Source organism: Corvus moneduloides, chromosome 25 (genome assembly GCF_009650955.1).
Source record: "Corvus moneduloides isolate bCorMon1 chromosome 25, bCorMon1.pri, whole genome shotgun sequence".
Lineage (NCBI taxonomy): Eukaryota > Metazoa > Chordata > Aves > Passeriformes > Corvidae > Corvus > Corvus moneduloides.
In genome coordinates this window covers 3,361,012-3,379,252 of record NC_045500.1, presented here as the reverse complement: position 1 = coordinate 3,379,252, position 18,241 = coordinate 3,361,012, and the positions used below count along the sequence as shown (strand labels likewise).

The 18,241-nt window shown below is 49.6% G+C and overlaps 1 protein-coding gene across 18 annotated transcripts in view; it reads right to left on the bottom strand.

Annotated features, from left to right (window-relative positions):
- LOC116455698 (SCO-spondin-like) overlaps window positions 1-18,241 on the bottom strand; it is a 70,416-nt gene that overhangs the window by 30,729 nt on the left and 21,446 nt on the right. For 16 of the 18 annotated variants that reach the window (XR_004244453.1, XM_032133861.1, XM_032133866.1 and 13 more), the window contains exons 3-25: window positions 17,934-18,010; window positions 16,629-16,746; window positions 16,221-16,308; window positions 15,696-15,884; window positions 14,903-15,011; window positions 12,709-12,813; window positions 9,296-9,488; window positions 8,259-8,395; window positions 7,500-7,724; window positions 6,905-7,046; window positions 6,487-6,610; window positions 5,130-5,321; window positions 4,680-4,808; window positions 3,828-4,010; window positions 3,539-3,733; window positions 2,974-3,122; window positions 2,665-2,833; window positions 2,025-2,159; window positions 1,788-1,931; window positions 1,493-1,694; window positions 1,270-1,410; window positions 513-695; window positions 69-140 (exon numbers count right to left, since the gene is read on the bottom strand). Coding sequence is in view for 17 of the 18 variants with exons in the window: in XM_032133861.1 (XP_031989752.1) it covers window positions 69-140; window positions 513-695; window positions 1,270-1,410; window positions 1,493-1,694; window positions 1,788-1,931; window positions 2,025-2,159; window positions 2,665-2,833; window positions 2,974-3,122; window positions 3,539-3,733; window positions 3,828-4,010; window positions 4,680-4,808; window positions 5,130-5,321; window positions 6,487-6,610; window positions 6,905-7,046; window positions 7,500-7,724; window positions 8,259-8,395; window positions 9,296-9,488; window positions 12,709-12,813; window positions 14,903-15,011; window positions 15,696-15,884; window positions 16,221-16,308; window positions 16,629-16,746; window positions 17,934-17,991 (3,382 nt within the window). In the remaining variant the exon portion in view is untranslated. Of the gene's footprint in view, window positions 1-68; window positions 141-512; window positions 696-1,269; window positions 1,411-1,492; window positions 1,695-1,787; window positions 1,932-2,024; window positions 2,160-2,664; window positions 2,834-2,973; window positions 3,123-3,538; window positions 3,734-3,827; window positions 4,011-4,679; window positions 4,809-5,129; window positions 5,322-6,486; window positions 6,611-6,904; window positions 7,047-7,499; window positions 7,725-8,258; window positions 8,396-9,295; window positions 9,489-12,708; window positions 12,814-14,902; window positions 15,012-15,688; window positions 15,885-16,220; window positions 16,309-16,628; window positions 16,747-17,933; window positions 18,011-18,241 lie in introns of those variants that run through there. The other 2 variants (XM_032133869.1, XM_032133872.1) reach the window with 2 other exon arrangements.

Sequence of the window (18,241 nt, the reverse complement as noted above, 5' to 3'; positions counted from 1 at the left end):
AAGGACCATAAGGGCCACAGCTCCCCACCTTTTCACTCTTTCTGCTCTCTGAATCCCAAATTCTGTACCTGCTGTGCAGAAGAATCCTGGCCAGCAGGGACCACTGGGAGAGGATAATCCCCATTCTCCACAGAACATCCCTGGAAGACCACAGAGGGAAAAGGGAATCAGTTAACTGGGAGAAAAAAGCAGGAGAGCTGCTCTGCTGCATGCACTGGAAGGCCAAAGGAAGACTTGGAGAAACCAAATCCCTCAACATTGGCACAACTGGGACAAAACCCCATCCTAACTGAGCTCATGCTCCTCTGGGGAACCCTGAGTGTGAACCAAACCCTCCTGTAGAGCCTCCAAAAACCTGTGGGGACACCACCAGTGGGACCAAGATCCTCTTTTGACTGTGGATTTTTAAGTTTGCATTTCCTAGGGGCAAAAACGCATCAGAAGATCGGGAAGAGAGAGCTGCAGAGAGATCATCACCCTCTGAGACAGGTCCCAACAGAGCATTCCCTCACCTGCAGGGCACCGCTGGCACCTCTCAGCACGGCTCAGGCCATAGGAAGGGTTGTAAGTCCCAGGAGGACAAGGATAAAATCCGATCCCAGTTTTCTGAGGGCAGTAGAACCCAGGAGGGCAGCGGCGCCTGAGCCCTTTTGAGCAGTGAAACCCAGCAGGACAAGGAAAGCATCTGTCTTGACCTGTGAGGGAAAAATGGGAATTAAAAGGAAGCACGGAACGAAATGGAAGGAAAATACCACGTGCACAACTTCCCTCTGCCTGGTTGTGCACTTAAAGAAGCCGAAATTGAAATAAAGCTATTTTTTTTAGCTCCTCTGCAGTAAACGGCCTCAAATACAGATTTCTCCTAGGAGCACTGGGTTCAGCAAATTCCACTCCACCAGCCTGAGTCACCTCCACGTCTCCCCGTTAGGTGGCAGGAGGAACAGAGGGAAAGCTGGAAACTGCTGCCAGCCCTCGGTGCACTGAGTGTCACTGCCACCAACCTAGAACACATGAGCTCTGCAGGGGGAAATACATTCCTCATGTGACACCAGGGGAGGAAACAACCAAACATCTCTGCTCGAGCCTTCCTCTACCGCAAAACATTGAATATTCCCGATGCCAGCAGCTCTCAAGACCTTCTTGGATACGGACAAAAACTGCCCTCAGTGTTTCAGTCTCCCCTGAGTCACAGCGGAGTTGCAAAGCTGCAGCTCCTGAGCTGCTCCAATGCTGCAGCTCCTGACCTGTGGCATTTCTGTACTCCCTGACCTGTGGCACTGCTGTATTCCCCACTGGGGCAGGGGGAAGGTGCTGCTGAGCCTGCAGGGCAGAAATGTCCCCGAGGACAGAGATCTCCGGTGACACCATCCTCTGGCGTTGCAGTCGTTGTCCTTCCCGTGCAGTAATAGCCTTAAAACAGAAGACATTGGAGCTCTTCTCCCAAGTCAAAACCCATTTCTAAGCAGCTGCACAGGTTCTGCCTTTGTCTCACCTTGTGCACAAAGTCCCACAGGAGCATCTTGGCCAGACATGTTGCAGAAAAACCCAGGGGCACAAGGCAGACACCAAGTGACATCCTGGGCTCCTCTCTGGCCATTCCAGGTGCCAGCAGGACACGGCATCTCCTTGGGGTGCCCGGTGCCAGCAGGGCAATAATGTCCTCGTGGGCAAAGATCTCCAAATGGAAGCCCTACCTGAAGCCAGGGAATTGAAATGAATTTATTATGGTTTATGAAACTTCTGTAGGGCCAGAGGGTCCTGAGCAACGCGAGATGTTCAGCACTCACGGGTGAGGAGGTGCTGGAGCCCTGACTGCAGTAATGGCCCGGCTGGCAATGTCCCTCTGGCTCAGGCAGCCCAGCCCTGCTGCAGAACATCCCTGCAGGGCAGGGCTTGCAGGAACCTGCCCTCTCCACATCCGTGTACGTTCCCTGCACAGAGAGAGCCGCTGGATGCCCCTGCCAAGGGATGCGAAGCCTCCTGAAAATTGCTGCTTGGAAAACAAATCCGTATTTGACTCTTACCACCGGACATGGGAGAGGCAAGGAGCTGCCAGCCAGGCAGAAATGCCCTTTGGGACAGTCCTGGGGGGCAGCCAGGCCTGGCTCACTGCAGAAAGTACCCTCAGGGCAGTCCCTACAGAGAGACTGAGCACGGCCCTGAAAGAGAATGAAGAGCCTGGCGGGTGGGGTTGTGCTGCTTACCATGAGAATAAAACCCCCAGGGACTCTCTGCTGCAAAATAAACACTGAAGGGAATGACCTGCAGTCCAAAAGCAACAAATTTGGAGTTTGTGAACAGCACCTTGCAGCCCTGATCAAATACAGAACTGAGGGACATGCACAAGTTAATTCACCCCTGCCAGGCCAAAGACTCAGCAGCTCTTCCAAATCTGTGCAAGGAAACTTAATAAAAATGGCCAAGTGAGCTGTAGGCAACAGCCCTGGACTGATGGATCTCATGTCTTCACCCAAAGGTTTTTGGTTCTTCTTCCATTGTGGGGTAAAAGCAAAGCAGGTGGTGATTACCCAAATTAGCAGAAATCCCCAAACCCTCTTTTTTTCAAGCTGACCACTTATAAACACCTCAGGAATTTCTACTCACACATTTTTACAGTTTCCAAGGGCTCTGCTGACCCTCAGGTTGGAGCCCCAAGGTACTCACAGGCTGGAAGGTGCCAAGGGGACACGGCTCTTGTTTGAAAGCTCCTGCTAAGGAATAATGTCCCTTCACCACCACGTGCTGGAGAGCACTTTTGGCCCCTCCTGTGCAGAAGTATCCAGGTTCACAAGGTCCTGAGGGAGCTTGGTTGTTTGTCCCAGCACAATACAAGCTAAATTGGGAAAACAAAAACCCCTTGGATAGCAATAATGCATTTTTTTTCCCACTGGACAGCACAGCCCCAATATAAAAAAGTCCCTGGAATTTTAGGGACCTGGTTCCTGTTTGCTTCCAGACCTGGGTGACACTCACCCAGGTGGGCAATCCAAGCACTCCTGGAGGCTCCTCAGCCCACTGATGTTGCTGAAAGTCCCTGGAGGGCAGGGGATGGGGAAGGCAGAGCCAGGTGGGCAGTAGGAGCCAGCAGGACACACAGCTCCTGTCACACCATCCGTGGGCCACTGCGAATGGAAAAAGATCATTAAAAAAGGGGGGAAGATGAGGTTAAAATATTTAAGGCATTAAACTGATGTGAGGAATAAAGAAAAAAAAACATCAGGGGCACACTCTTGTGCAGAGAACAGACAACACTGACTTAAGGAAATTCAAAGAGAATAAATAGGGATGAAATTTTACACTGATTCACATCCACTGGTGACCTTTTAGTTAACAGCGTGTCAGTGTTGAGAGGGGAAAGACATGACATGGCCACACTCCCCTTGAGGGTCCTCGTGCCATAAACTTGAGTGTGAGCAGCACACAATTGTGACTCCCCAAGCCACTGGGTTAAAAAAAATGGCACCACAGTGGGGAAAATAGAACAACACAGTGGAGCACAATCAGAAAAGGAGCAGCAAAACTCATCAGTGGGACTTACTGGAGTCAGAGCCCTGCTCTGACAGTAAAATCCAGCCTCACAAGGCCCACTTGGCCCGGTCTGTCCTGGGGCAGCACAGTAGGAACCCCGAGCACAGGGGCTGCACCCCGAGGGTCCAGACAACCCCTGCCTGTCACTGAATGTCCCCTCTGGGCAGGGCTCAGGCTTGGAGCTGCCTTCAGCGCAGTAAAAACCCTGCAAAACAAAGCCAGATTGATACATTTAAGGCTTTTCTATTAAAGAATCCCACAGAGGAGCTTCTTCCATGGAACCAAGGAAAACCACTCACTGCTGGGCAGGGCTTGGGCTCCGTCAGGGCAGGGGAGTCACAGAAGTGCCCGGCTGGGCTGGGCTTGCAAACACCTTCTCCCTCTGTGCTGGAGTTATCCCAGAAGCTGCCTGGCATGCAGGGGAAGGAGAAGGGGAATCCAGTCCCTGGAGGGCACAGGTAGCCAGCTGGGCAATCCCCTGTCTGCAAACAAAGCACACACCCAGACTTGGTTGTTTTCTGTCCAGAGGAAGGGAATCTGGTCAGCTTCACCTGCAGCTTGAATAACCTGGTGTTTCTTCACCGCAAGGAAATGGGGTAGGAAAGAAGAGAAGAAAGGGAATTTAGGGCCTTACCAGTAAAATTCTGACCATGTGGGATAATTATGGTAGGCAAGGTGGCCTTAGGGTAAAATCTTGGCATTGAGAGAAGCCCTACAAGTTTTGCCTGTAGAGTTGTGGGGGGAGATGCTCTTCTTCCACACTTAGAGAAGAGCTGGAACTGGGACAGAGTTACCACCTTGCTCTTCAATAAAACCATGGATTCATCCGTGTGGAAGAGAATCCATCAGCATTTTTTTATACCCTTAATTGAGGCTGCTTTTTTTTTTTTTTTTTTTTAACAGCTATTAATCTTTGACGAGTTCATTCTTCCCTGAGACAAAACAGTTGCAACAAAAATCCCAAAACTCATTAGATGAGGAGCAGCAGCAATTCCTCACCTTTGAACTCTCTTTCCTAGCCTCCATTGACAGGCAGAAGGCAAAATAAAGACAGAAAACATGCACAAAGCACAGCGTTGGCTTCACTAGCAGATGCAGCCTGGGGTAAAATATTTGGGCTGAAAATTTAGGAGACGCTGGGCTGTACTTACAGGGTGAGGAATTCCTGGAGGCTCCATCCCATCTGTGTAGCAGAACTTCCCTGCAGGGCAGGGTGAGCATCCAGCAGCACTGCTCAGTCCCCTCTGCTCACCATAGGTGCCATTGGGGCAAGGCTGAGCCTGGAAGTGAAATGGAAAAAGGGGTCTTTGACACCCTAAAATGACTCCTGCAGCCCACAAGGCCAAGGTATAGCAGCTAAAGCCATGAAAGCAATTCAGGATAGTTGTGTACAGCACCTCAGAAAATGTTTTCCTGATATTATTATTATATTACTATATATCATTACATCATGAACAGTTTTATGTGGGGCAAATACTGCTAAGATCTGTGAACACACACGGAGTACAGAAATCAGTAACAAAAAGCTGTTAGGAAAGGTTTTCCACAGCAATGATCCCAGTCAGAGAGAACAGTGAGTCCCCCAGGGCAGAGTCACTCACAGCATCTCCCTGGGGACAGAAGTGTCCCTGTGGGCAGGCGTTGGCAGTGGCATCTGGGACATCTGCCTGTCCCCCCGGGCACAGGAGCCCTGCTGGGCACACCATGGCCAGCAGCATCACCTCCAGGCTGGTGCTCTCACTGGCACAGTAGTGCCCAACTCTGCAGGGCAAGCAGGAGGCTGAGCCCGGCTCCTGAAATGGGAAAGGATCCTGGTGTCACTGCTGGAGCACTGAACAACCCCTCTGCACCTGTGGCAAGTCCTGGTGAGGCCCAAACCCGAGGCTGTGAGTGCAGCCAGTTTTATAAAACATTCCCTGTTGTGCTCAGGAATGCCACAGGCAACACAAAGATTCCCATTTCCAAACTGCCCCCGAGCTCTGACAGCAGCCAGGGTGCAACTCAGAGCCTCCACCCTGTGAAAAGGAAGCCCGTGCTCCACAGATCAGCCTTGTCATGCCTGTGGATTATCCACACAAACCCAGAACAGGGAATCCAACACCCTCTGCCAGCAGGAGCAGGGGAAATACAAATTCCCTCATCTTTCCTTGTTACACCCAACTCCAATTGCAAATGAGGAATAATCTGGGTCTATTTGCCACATATAAATCTCCATTTGTGGTTTATTCCCTCTCCAGTCTCAGTGGCGGGTTCCAATGGTAGCTCCCAAATTTGTGCAGGGATGAAAACTGGTCAGGACAGAGGTGCTGGGGTCCTTTGACAGGAGTCTGTCATCAACAGGGAAACATGGCAATTATCAGTAGCCAACTATTAATTACAGGTCTGGGGTAGATAAATATGAATCAAACCTTAGCACCTCTTTGTGGGAATAGTTGTGCCATCACTGTCCCCTTTTGTGGCTCTGCCTTGCTGCTTTCCCTCCCCAAGCCACCTGAGAGTTTAATCCCAGTGCCATCCAACACTTCCTCTCGAGCAGGAAGGAGACACAGAGAGTGTCTGCTCCCTGCCAGGGCCAAATGTGCCATGGAACCCTGAGGTTTGAACCCAGCAGACACAGGACAGGTGAACTGGGATGGTGTTTGGGGTGGGAACAGCAGCAGGAGCAGGACTGCACCCCTGGGAGATGCTTCTGGCATCGTGTCTGGAGCAGCTCCAGACCTGAGTGTGCAGGAACATTCCCAAGCTCTGGAATAGCAGTTTAACTCCGTGTAGGGCCAGCACAGGTGGCCAGTGGTGTTCAAAGCTCCGCACACAACCACCCCAAGTTCTCAGGAAGGAGGTGGGCTCATCCCAGTGCCTCCCTTGGGGCACTCACAGCCTCAGCCTCCCCTGGCAGCTCCCCTTCTGAAATCCAGGCTTATGCTGAAGGGAAGACAGGATCAAAGGATTGCTACATACCGAGAAGTTACCAGCCCCACAAGCTCGAGGGGTGACGGTGCCCAGCTCGGGGCAGTGATGTCCCCCAGGACAGGGGGTGCAGTCTGCAGCCGCCTCCGCTGCCGGGGCCGAGCGAAAGGATCCTCTGAGGAGGAAACACAGCACAGGGGGGACTCCAAGACAGCAGCCAAGCAAAAAAAGGAAATACAGTGCACCTCTAGCCTGAATTCCTGGTGTTTTGGTTAGAGGGAATGTGCTGTTTCTGCAGCAAAACTCACCCAATTCAGACAGAACTTGCCTGGAACACCCTCAAGGTGAAAAGCACCTCTAACACTCCAAGTGCAGAAAAATAATAATAAAACCAGGAGAGCCCTGAAATGCCATAAGGAGACATTGTCTCTTGTACCTGCACAGCCCCACAGCGTTGTCCTGCACTTACACTGGGCACAGCACTGGTTTGGAGGTGCCAGGGGGGCAGAAGGCTCCGGCAGGGCAGGCAGAGCAATCCTCCAGCCTGCCCCTGCCCAGCCGCGTGCTGTAGGTTCCTGCAGGGCAGGGGAACTGGGTGCTCCTCCAGGCGCCTTTCCAAGAAAAAGAGAGCAGAGAGCCACCCCAAATCTTCATACAGCTTCGAACACAGAAGGCAGGAAGGTTTTTTTGTGGCTATTAAGTGTTTACATGATTTACTCGTAAATTCATGTTAAAAAATCCGTGCTCACAGCTCTGATAACAACAACAAAAAAATCAGCATTTAGCAGCAACTGCAGAATCTTTGCAGGAAGATTCAAATTTAGAATGGTTGCTTGTACCAGGTGCTTGATTGAGCATTTTAATTCTTTGCAAATTAAGGGGGATGGGGGGAGGAAGTAACGGGACAAACCTGCTCAGTTCAAACAGTATAAAGTAGTGACTGTACAGAAGGGACAGTTTGCTATCCACGGTGCAAAAAATACACTGGAAGTGTGGGGCTTTATCAGAGTTCACAAAGCTGAAAATTAATTAAATCTCCTTCATTCCCCTGCAAAGCTTCCTACCTGGAGGGCAGTAGTGCCCTGAGCTGCATCTCCCAGTAGGGACACGGGCTCCTCCCAGGCAAAACCAGCCCGCAGGGCATGGAGAACACTCCTGAGCCGAGGCCAGGCTGGTCCTGTTGCTCCAGGTGCCCGGGGCACACCGGAGCTGGGCCGGGGGCCTGGTGCCAGGCGGGCAGTAGTGACCAACTGGACATGGGCTGGGAGGCTTCTGCTTCCCCCCTGTTCCTGTGGAAACACCAGGAGGAATTTAAGAGCAGCACAGGGCAGCGTGTTGGCTTCACAACACCCAATTCCCAGGGTTTTCAGCTGTTTGTGAACAGCCCTGCGTTAAATCTCCCCCTCATTTTGTGCCTTTTCCCCGGTTTAAAATGGGATAACAATGATTGTTGTCTCTGCTGATGAGAGGAGAGGCTCTACCCCAGAGCTGGTTACTAAAGCAGTTATTCACCAACTCCAGTGCCCTGCGTGGTGCCCCTGCCCAAAGCTGGCATAGAGATGAAGAGGCCACAAATAAGCTAAAAACTTGGAAGGCTGTAAAAACTGGCTGCCTCAAGGTCAGGAAGTTAAAACAGCAACCAGGGATGGCACAAACAGAAAACTTCAGAGCAAAATTACCTCGCCCAGCGGGCACAGAGGGTACCAAAGGGAAACTGTTTTCCCATTTCCCACTGCTGTGATACCTCACTGACCCACTTCTGGTGGGCTCTGCGATACTGGTGACCAAAACAACCAGCTCATTTTTGTGCTAAAGCCACGTACCTCTGGCACAGACAAATCCTGCAGGGCAGGGCTCACACTGGGACTTGTCAAAGAGGTTGAAGTGGTTGCCAAGTGTTCCTGGAGGACAGGCATTGCTGGGGGCATGAGGGCTGGCTGACCCCGCGGGGCACACGTACCTGAAAGCACAGGAGGGCAGGGGTTGGATGCCAGGGGGAGGCAAACTCTGTGCCCTACAAAAATATTGGGGTGAAGGAGCTGGGGAAAAGCTGACGTGGCTGACAGCAACGTGACTGAGCACCAATAATGCAGAATTAAAATGAAACTGTGAATGGGCTGCTTGTGTGAGGTGTTTTAAACCAAAAGTGGGTTATTCAGCCAGGTCACGTTGTTCATAACCATGGGATGTGTGGCCTGGCTTCCTTCTTGGCTGTTTTTACCTATTTTGTGGAAGCTTCCACCAGGACAGCCTGTGTCACACTGATTTACCAGAAACTGCCATGAAATCTTGGCACAGGGGACGAAGACACCTGCACCTGAGAGGTGATTTCATGGTGCTCTTCTGAAATCTGTGCCAAACATTCCACTCTCAGGGGCTCTTTTAGTTGTCCTTGCAGGTGGCCCTAATTCTCTTCACTCCATTCCATCAGCTGGGAATGGGGAGGAATCTTCCCCAGATTTCTAAGGGGTGAAGCTGCTGTGGGTTCCTGGGGGCTGCTTTGTCCTGGGGGATTTGAGAACTCCTCTGCTGGCAACAAAAACAACCCTTGGAGGCAGCAGCAGCACAAAACTGCCCTTCAGGAGGAGCTAAGGGAGGAAAACAGGAGGGCAAAACGATTCCCTTTGCAAGCAGACCCATCAGCAGGACCTGAAGGAGGTTTTGGAGGCCACCACCCGAGGGAAAACAGCTCTGAAGGCTGCAAAAATATTCCTGGTGCAAAGAGACAGCAACACCTCCGTGCTGTGTGAGCTGAGGGAAAGGCGAGCAGGGAAAACCAGAAACACCTGCACAAAGCAAAAACTGCGGAGGTGAAATTCATGCACAGACACAGAGTGGGCAGAAAATAACCCAGGCTTACCCTGCTGAGCACTCTGTGTCAGGCTGGGCCAGGCCAGCCTGGGTGCAAGCCCTCCCTGCTGGGCAGGCTCTGCAGTCAGCAGCCTCATCCTGTCCTGGCAGAGGGTTGTGTGTGCCCGGCTGGCAGGGCACTGGGAACCTGGCTCCAGCGGGGCAGAAATACCCAGCAGGGCACCTCGAGCACAAGCCACTTCCTAAAGAGAGACATACTTAAGGTCACAAAGGGATTATGAGCTGCTGAGGTCAGAGCATCCTGCAAAATATTTCACCTCCTCTTCCACCTGCAGCAAGGGAATTTGATGGGAGGTTCACCCACGCCAGGAATAAAGCTGCAGCAAAGCCAGGAGGTGGTGGTGTTGGATTAGCTGAATTTAGTGCAGCTGAGTGGCTCCTGGAAGTACCAAACCCCTCTGCTCTGAGCTCCGATAAGAACCGAGGTGTTAAAACACAAACAAACCCATCAGCCCGAACGCAGCCTCTGCTGCAGGCACAGCTAACAATCACCGTGCCTGGGGCTCTGCTGGGACAGAGCCTGGGCTTTCCAAGAAAACGCGGCTGTTTCCGTGTTTGCACTCTGAATGCAGGGAGATGAAGGGGCTTTGCAGGCTGGAGATGCACTCAGTGCAAACCTGCTCGAAGGACAGCCAGCCTGAGCTGTGATCATCCCTAAAATCCCGCGTGTTAAACAGAAGGTAGCTCGTGTTGCAACCCAAAGGAACATCAGCAAGATCGATACATGATAAAACAACGATCCCTCGCTGCTGTCAGCGTGTTTAGAAAGCGCATTTCATTACAAAACGTTCCCACGTATTCCACGTGGTGAAAAGGGAACACGAGTTCAGCCCAGGAGTGGCTGCTCTCCTCCTGAGCCAGGCCTTTCAAAAGCAAATACAGCAATTCCAGGGGAAGGGGGAATGCTGGCTGAGGATGGAGGTTCCCTGGAGAATTCCAGGTTGGACCCCTGCTGCCTTCCAAGTATTTGTGAAGACAAGACTCAGTCGTACCCTGGTGTGTGTGTGTGCCTCTGCAGGCTGCAGTAGAGCCTTACAGCCCCCCAAAATATCAGGATTCATTCAAATCCAGGCTTCCCCCTCCACAGACTGAAGGCACAGGTCCAGGCTGGGATTCCTCAGGGTGCAAAGTGAGTTTAGGGGTCGTCTCCCCCTCTGCCTCCCACCCACTTGCTCATTGTCACCCCTCAGAGAAATCTCCTTATTTCCTCTTTACATTTACACCACACAGCCCAGAGGAGCGCAAGGCTGGAAAGCCTCAGCAGGATGAAATCGGAATTTCTCCAGGCTACAAAATTCCCCAGCACTGAGCACAACTGAACTAACATCTCTGAAGGGGCTGCAAACTCATGGAGCTGTGGGACCCACTCAGAACTCAGCCTGAAGCTGACAAAAGCTTCCTGACATGGATCTGCACCCCCAGCAAATCCAGCAGGACAGTGAATTTACACAACCTGAATCCAGGCCACTTGGGTACAGGGGCAGAAACATCCCATTTTTTGCCTGAATTTCTGAAAATGATGGAGCTCAGAACAGATTTAATACTGTGACTTCATATGGGATCAGTGAGGGAGCAGATTTACAGCAGAGAATCCCAGATTCCCAGGATTGTATGGGCTGGAAAGGATCCTAAAGCTCATCCCTTCCCACCCCTGCCATGAGCAGGGACACTTCCAGCATCCCAGGCTGCTCCAGCCTGGCCTGGGACACTCCCAAGGATGGGGCAGCCACAGCTGCTCTGGCCAATCTCAGCATGTTACCCCTGAGCTAAGCTTTCCTCTGGTCTGCAGGACCAGGCTGGACCTGCTGCTGTGCGATAAATAGGACACAAAACATTTGGTTTCACTGGAAAATGAGGTTGTCACACTTGACACACACCAGTGCAGGGGGTGGGCAGAGCCTAAGACCATCAGGGCGGAGTATTTAACACATTCTGTGGTTTCTCAGAGTTCATCCCTCATCCTGTTGCATCAGGAATTTTCCTGCCTGTGCCAAGTGTTCCTTAGGAGAGATGACACCATCATTGTATGAAGCAGCACGGGCACAGCACAACAGCTTACATTATTAAACCCAAGGAGTTTCTCAACTCTAATTTACTTTGCAGCTCCTACAATGATTTTTTTTTTTTTTTTCAGATGCCACTGGCCCTGTCTGTTGAATTTGGCTGTCTTGATGAGATGTGAGGGTTGCTCCTTGCTGCACCACGGAAATGCACGTCTGGTTTTAATTCCAGGAGTGGGCGGGAGGCAGCAATTTCCTGGACTTGGCTTTTGAGTAAAGAAAAATCGTTCAACAGTCAAGACACTTTTACAGCTGAGTCATTTGCTGGAGAAGAAATGATCAGCTAGACAAAGGTATGGCTTGATTTGAAGGAGATAATTATTTTCTTAGCACATGAGGGGAAGAACCCAAGAGATGCAAAGGGAGACTGAGCACCTGAACTCCAGGTTTGTGCTCCAGGCTGGGATTTGTGACCCTGGATAAAACATTCTGGGCTTGGGCCAAGGTTTACTTTGGTGGATTGAGCTCGTTCCCTGAATCTCCCTCTATTTTCCTGTTTGCACAGCCCTGTTAAGGACAGAGAGGCATTTTCATACCCTTGTGAGAGGCACTGAGATGATCTGAAATGCCCAAACCCAGGCAGAACAAGCCTCAGCCACGTGTGATTATTGTAACAGCCAGCCAGGGCTCCCTTTCTCTACCTAAGCAAAGATTTAATACCAGAAAAGACTAACAAACCTCTATTATTCTGCCTTTTAAACTTATTTTCACCACAGCTGAACTCAAATCTCGTCGCTTTCCACGCGTTTCCCAGTCATTAGGGTGACTCAGTCCTGTGTGTACAAAACAAAGTTCTACTGGCTTAGAAAACCAAACCAAAAATATTTAGAAGGAAGCATCACAGCTGGAAATCTGTGGAAGCTTTGTGCTGCTGCCTCACAGCACTCAGAGCATTACAAACTCCTTCATCTGCCTGGCTTTTGTGAATTTAAGAGCAGGGCCTCTGCAGCTTCTGAAGGCAGAAATTCCAGTGCTTTCTCTGCTGTTGTAACATAAAGGTTTTCCCTGATCTCTAACCTCATTTCCCCTGGCTGCAAGGAGAGGCTGAGGACTCTTGTGAGTGATTCAAACATGAATAAAGAACCCCTTTCCCAAAGGAAAAGGGGATGGTCACCTTTCATTGTGCTCATGCACAATTATTCCCACTCATGAGAGAGCTTGGAAAGGAGTCTGAGTGAGGAAACTGTGCTGGGAAAGTTCACTGAGAGTGTTAAAAAAGAGCCTCCCATGCAAAAGTGCTGTCAAATAAATTTAAAACCAGAAAGTTTCTGAGTTTTTTCTTACAACTGACCTGCTGGGTGAGCTCAGCAGGCCCAAAATTAAAATGTTTGAGGACACAGACCTGGCAAGCTTGAGGAGCTGCTGCTGGCTCTGGGAACTCCCTCCTTGGGCTTGAAGCTCCCAGCTGGGCATGGACGGACTTCGAGGCCATCAGGACAGAAGTGACCTGGAGAGAATTAAAAAAAACCCAAAATGATGTTGTTCAGAAAAGACATTCTGGGCAGCTCAGGCTCTACCTGCCTAAAAATGTTTCTTCCTTTTGTAAAGCTGAGGAAATTCAAACATCTAACACAAAATGATATTTTTAAATTCAAAACACACAATGAAATTTCTGGCTAAATTAGTTTTATGAGCATGGTTAGAGTTAATGGTTCTCTCTTTCTACTCCAATTCTTCTGTTCTCTCCAAGATCATGGAGATTACAGATCAAGCTGAGGTATTCCTAGTATTTTTCCACATTCCTCTCCCCAGTTTCTTTCCCCAATTTTTCACTTAAAATCCTGCTGCCAGTTGTACACTGAGTGATGAAATGCTGACATCCACTTAGAATTAATTGCTCTCCCCAAGTAAGGCTTTGCAGAACTTGATAATCAAATGGTTTCCTAAACTCCAGATGGATTTTGAAGAGCAGAAAGAGAAAGAAAGCAGGATTAACTGAACCACTGCTCTGCTGAAATCCATCGCTGTGCACTTGTCTCACGCAGGCAGTGCTAAATACACAGATTATGTGTCATTAAAATCAGTCAAAGCACGAAAAAGAACATGGGAATCTCAGGCTGGTGATGCAATTCCAACTCCTTATCACCTCAGGGCTTTGGGATTGGTCTGGGCGGCTTAGATTTCAGAAAGCTGAATTCCAGCAATGGGATACTCTGTGTTGGTACCTAACCCCAGGCACTGGAAATAACAGGAATCCTGTTCCTATTCCCTCCCCCATGTTTTGTAACTGGATCTGAACTACTGAGACCCTGATCTCTTTAGCTCTTCCATTCACCCTTCTCCTGGGCAGCAGGTGAGGCAGCCAGAGCACAGGAATTCGTTATTTAATAGGAGGGGTTCTAATTACAGACGTCAGAATTGAGTTACTGAGCTGGGTTACTCTGCAGGAGGCACCTGGAGCTGCTGATGGAATCCTCTCCTGTGGCAATTCAGGGCTTGGAGGAGAGGGAGAATCATGGAAGGGCCTCAGATTGCCCTGCTCCTCTGACAAGCTGACAGCTACACCCCACTCTCCATCAGGCCTTTTTCCAAGGGTTCAGTGGGGCTGGGAAACGGGGATTAAATCAGAGGGGGTGTGGGGGAATGATCAGTGATACTGCTGCTCCCTGCAGTCCCAAACTTCCCTCGCCAGGGGCTACACTGAAGGATAGGACAGGATTTGGAGGAGGGCTTGGAGGGATAACAGAGGAAACAAGCACAAAGAATAAGCTAATCTTGGACTACCAAATCCTCACTGGGCTTATGCTCATTGTCTGGGTGCAAAAGGGATTTTAATCCTGCAGAAAACTCTCTTTTTTATGGGGAAACTGTGGCCTGTGGCCATTCAATACTGGAAGGCCTCTCCTGCCCTCTCACTGAAGACACAGAATTTCAAAAGGCAATGGTTTTGTAGCAAAACCTTCTCAGTCTATTCCCCTGCTGCCTCATTCTGCATCTCAGCGACACCCTCAACAACACACTGCAATTTCCTAAACACGGGCTTGTTTGGATTTCTTCGAGAGTGTCGAGCAGAAAGGGAAATTAGGTGAGAAAATCAGCATTCCCCTGTTTGGTTCCTAATGCCTACAGCTCTCCTTAGAAATGGTACTTGTGATAGCCAGTGAATCAAATCCTGGAGAGGAGGGAGCTCTGGCTGTACGTAGATCAATTTTACAGATGATCAGTTAAGAATCAGAGAGTGAGAGCTCTGCTTTCTGCGTGAGAAGGGAACCCAAAAGCTTCCCTCGTTGCTCAGCAACATTGGCACACTCTGCTTTCCATCCCAGGGCTGCCTCAGCTGCACCCCTCCCATAAACTCTCAAAACCAGCTGTGGTCCTTGGGGTTCTCTCACTTTCATTTCTGCCCTTCATGAGCTCTTTGGAGCAGCAGCTGCTTTTTCTCAGGAATTAATTTCAACCTCCAGTTTTACTGTAAAACAAGGAGCATCTCTCTATTCCACTAAGTCAGAGAAGTGTTACCAGAGCAAAATGCCACTCCAGTCTCCTCAAATTCTGTGTTTTAATGAGCACAGAAGATGCTTGTGAGATGTATTTACCTGCTGGGCAGGGTTGGCAGGGCCCAGTGTCCTCAGCTGAGAGGGAGGCAGGAGTGCAGGTGACACAGAGGGTGCGAGTGGGGTTTGGCTGCTGACCTGCCAAACAGTGCTGAGGGGAAAAACACAAATTCACAGCAGAAAAACCTCTAATTTGGGCCCAAAAGCAGTGTCCCAGGGAGGTCTGAGTCAGGAAAACCCCATTTCTGAATTCTTTTTTCTCTGCCCTGCACTGCTTCAACTTTATTCTCCAATGACAATTTCTAGATGCAAAAATGGTACCTCAGCCTCCAAGTTTGAGTGCTCAGCTGAGGGTTTTCATGGTGGCAGACCGGCAGATAAGCTGAGCTCTAACACTGCCAGAATTTAGATGAAAAGTACTTGCTCCTTTTAATAGAAGAATATTTGTGCCAGGAAAAGGTTCTTCCCCAGAGGCTGCTGGGCACTGCCCAGGCTCCCCAGGGAATGGGCACGGCCCCAAGGCTGCCAGAGCTCCAGGAGTGTTTCGACACCACTCCCAGGGATGCCCAGGGTGGGATTGTTGGGGTGTCTGTGAGGGCCAGGAGCTGGACCAATGATCCTGATGGGTCTACTCCAACTCAGGATATTCCGTGCCTCTATGAGTCTTGGATCTACACCTTTAAAGTGCTCTGAATGCTTTTCTTTGATGAATCAAGATCCACATCCTACTATTAAACCAGGGAATTCTGTTTCCTGACAAGACCTTCCTGCTCAAGCCCTGCTTGTCCAGAGGAGTGAAAATGTGTCCTTGGAGAAGACATTTCTCACCCTGTACCTGTGTGCTCCGTCCATCGGGGCACACGTGTCTCTCTGGGCACTCTCTGCAGTCCAGCTCTCCCTCTGGTGAGTGCTGACCAGGCCCACAGCTCCTCTGGATGCCCGTGCCTGGATCACAGGAATATCCCTCGGGACACGCTCGACAGCCGGCCCTGCTCTCCAGGCTGAGGTAGCCACGGGGACAAACCTGCAGGGAGAGCACGGGAGCAGCACAGCCACAAAAACACAGAATTTTTACACCACTAATGCAAACCAGCAGCTCCAGAGATCCCCAGCTCCGGTGCCAGAAGGGATCTTGGACCATTTTCAGCCTCTGTGCATTCCTGAGTTCCCCACAGGAGCTGTTTCCTTCTGCACGGAGGCAGAGCTCCTTGCTGGATACCTGGAGGGACAACCTGCTTCCTCTGAGCCCAAGAGTGCAGGGATTTCCTGAAAAACTTCAAAGCAGACTGGAAAAATCTGGATCAAAACACAGGGGAATAGAGGGAAAAAGAACTTCACCTGCTTGCTCTCTTCAGCTCACCTGGCAAGCTGAGAGGTTTCCCTGAGCAGTCAGTTCATTGGCAGTTCCCACAGGGCATTTCCTTGGAGCTGCTTGGCCTCCAGGGCAGCTGGATCAAAAATAATGAAGTTATACAATTAAATTCTTTATTTCCTTTTAGGTTCCATCCCCAACCAGCCAGCATGGGCGTTGTGTAAACACAGGAACATCTCCCTTTGCACACTGCTCAATAAAAAGTTTGTGGCCACAGAACCACGGATTTTGACCCAAAAATAGTGGGTTTCCTGCTCAGCTGATTATTCAGGTATAAAAAAATGACATTTTGTGGGGGTTTTTTGTGCCTCACCTCCAGCCCTGCATTATAACCCTCAGAATATCCTGAATGTCAAATGCCCCAAGTGTTTAACTCTCTTATTTCAGGGGACTTACTAGAACCCTGCTGGGCACTCCAGGCAGTTGCCAGCTGTGTAATAATGCCCCTGCCTGCAGTCTATGAGGCAGTGGCTCTGGCAGTCCATGCTGCAGCCAGCTGAGAGGGAAGAGACCCCTGAAGGAAAAGAAAATCAAATAAATTTAGGTTTTTTATTTACTTATATTTAATAAATATTCAAGACTCCAAGCTAAACAGCCACTTATTATTACACCATGATGCAATATCACTATTTCCATGTTATCACACTCATCCTGAAGTGTTGATGGCTAAAATGAAGAAAAGTTGCAAATCTGCTCCCTTAAGATTTCTAAGTAAATATTCTGAGCACAAAATCCTGGGAGAAATCCCCATTTCAGATGCTTTATCCGATGAAACCATCTACCTCTTGTAGGCAGCAGGGAGCCTTTTCCATGCCTTTCTCAGCTTTAGGAAAGGTCTTGTTTTGTTTGCCAGAAAGTTGAAAAGTTCAGTTTGCAGGAGAGTGCAAACAGCACAGATGGAGAGAGCCAAGGGATGAAGGAGGTGCTGTGTGTTGTGTAAATCCATCATTTTATAGTTTCAATTTTTACCCATCCCTCTTCAAGAGATCTCTCGACATCACATTCCATGAGGGGAGGGAGATAAATTCTTCACAAAGAGCAAGACACCTGAAAGCTGAACTTAAAGAATTGAAGAGACCCTTCACTATCTCCCTTTCTGCATTTCTTACTGTCAGATTTCGATTCTGTCATGCCTCTGTCCTAATGAATTACTTGGGGTTTTAAAAGAGGGCTTTGCTGTGGTAACCATGAGGATTTCAGAGGAAGTTCCTCACAAGGAACCAAACCTGAGTGTGCAGGGTGAGGAGGAGAATTCCAGGCTTTTCTTCCCTCTGTTTCACACCCAAATAAACTCTTTGGGATTATTGTTATCACAGCACACTGACATTTTCATGGTTTTTTTTCCTCTGTTTAGGGAATTAAAGCCTCTTGGTGAATGGATCCCTCACCTGCTCTGTCTTCTCTCCTGAATGAATTCCTAAAAAGATTGTGCAGCCACACTTTATGACCAAAATGAGCTGAACAACTGCCATCCCTAATGCTGTATAGCTTTGGGGAGGTAACAGCATCAGCAACAATTAAAAACAAAACCAAAACAGAAACCAAAACAAAAACCCACAACAACAAAAACAAACCAACCAAACAAAAACCCCCAACCAAACAAACCACAAAAAAACAACCAACCAAACAGAAACCGACACAAAAAACCAACAAGACAAATCAAAAATGAAGTTTGCCTGTGCAAGAAAGTCACCCACTCACCTCTGGGGAAGGTCCTCAGGCTCCACAACAAAATCAGCCAACTCAAAGCCTGAGCCATGGGAGCTTGTGAGCAGTTCCTAAAAAAATAAAAGCTCAGAGATTATGATTAAAATGTTTCTTGAGCATCTGGCACTGCCTTTGTTGAGGCTCAGTGTAACCCAACCCTTTCCAGGTTACACTTTCCAACTCAGCCCAAAGTGAAATGGAAACCGAGCAGCAGAAAGAGGAGATGGACAAAGAGTTCATCCCAGAGGAACTCCCTGCAGCACTGCTGAGGCTAAAATGTGAGCAAACGCCTCTAAACGGGA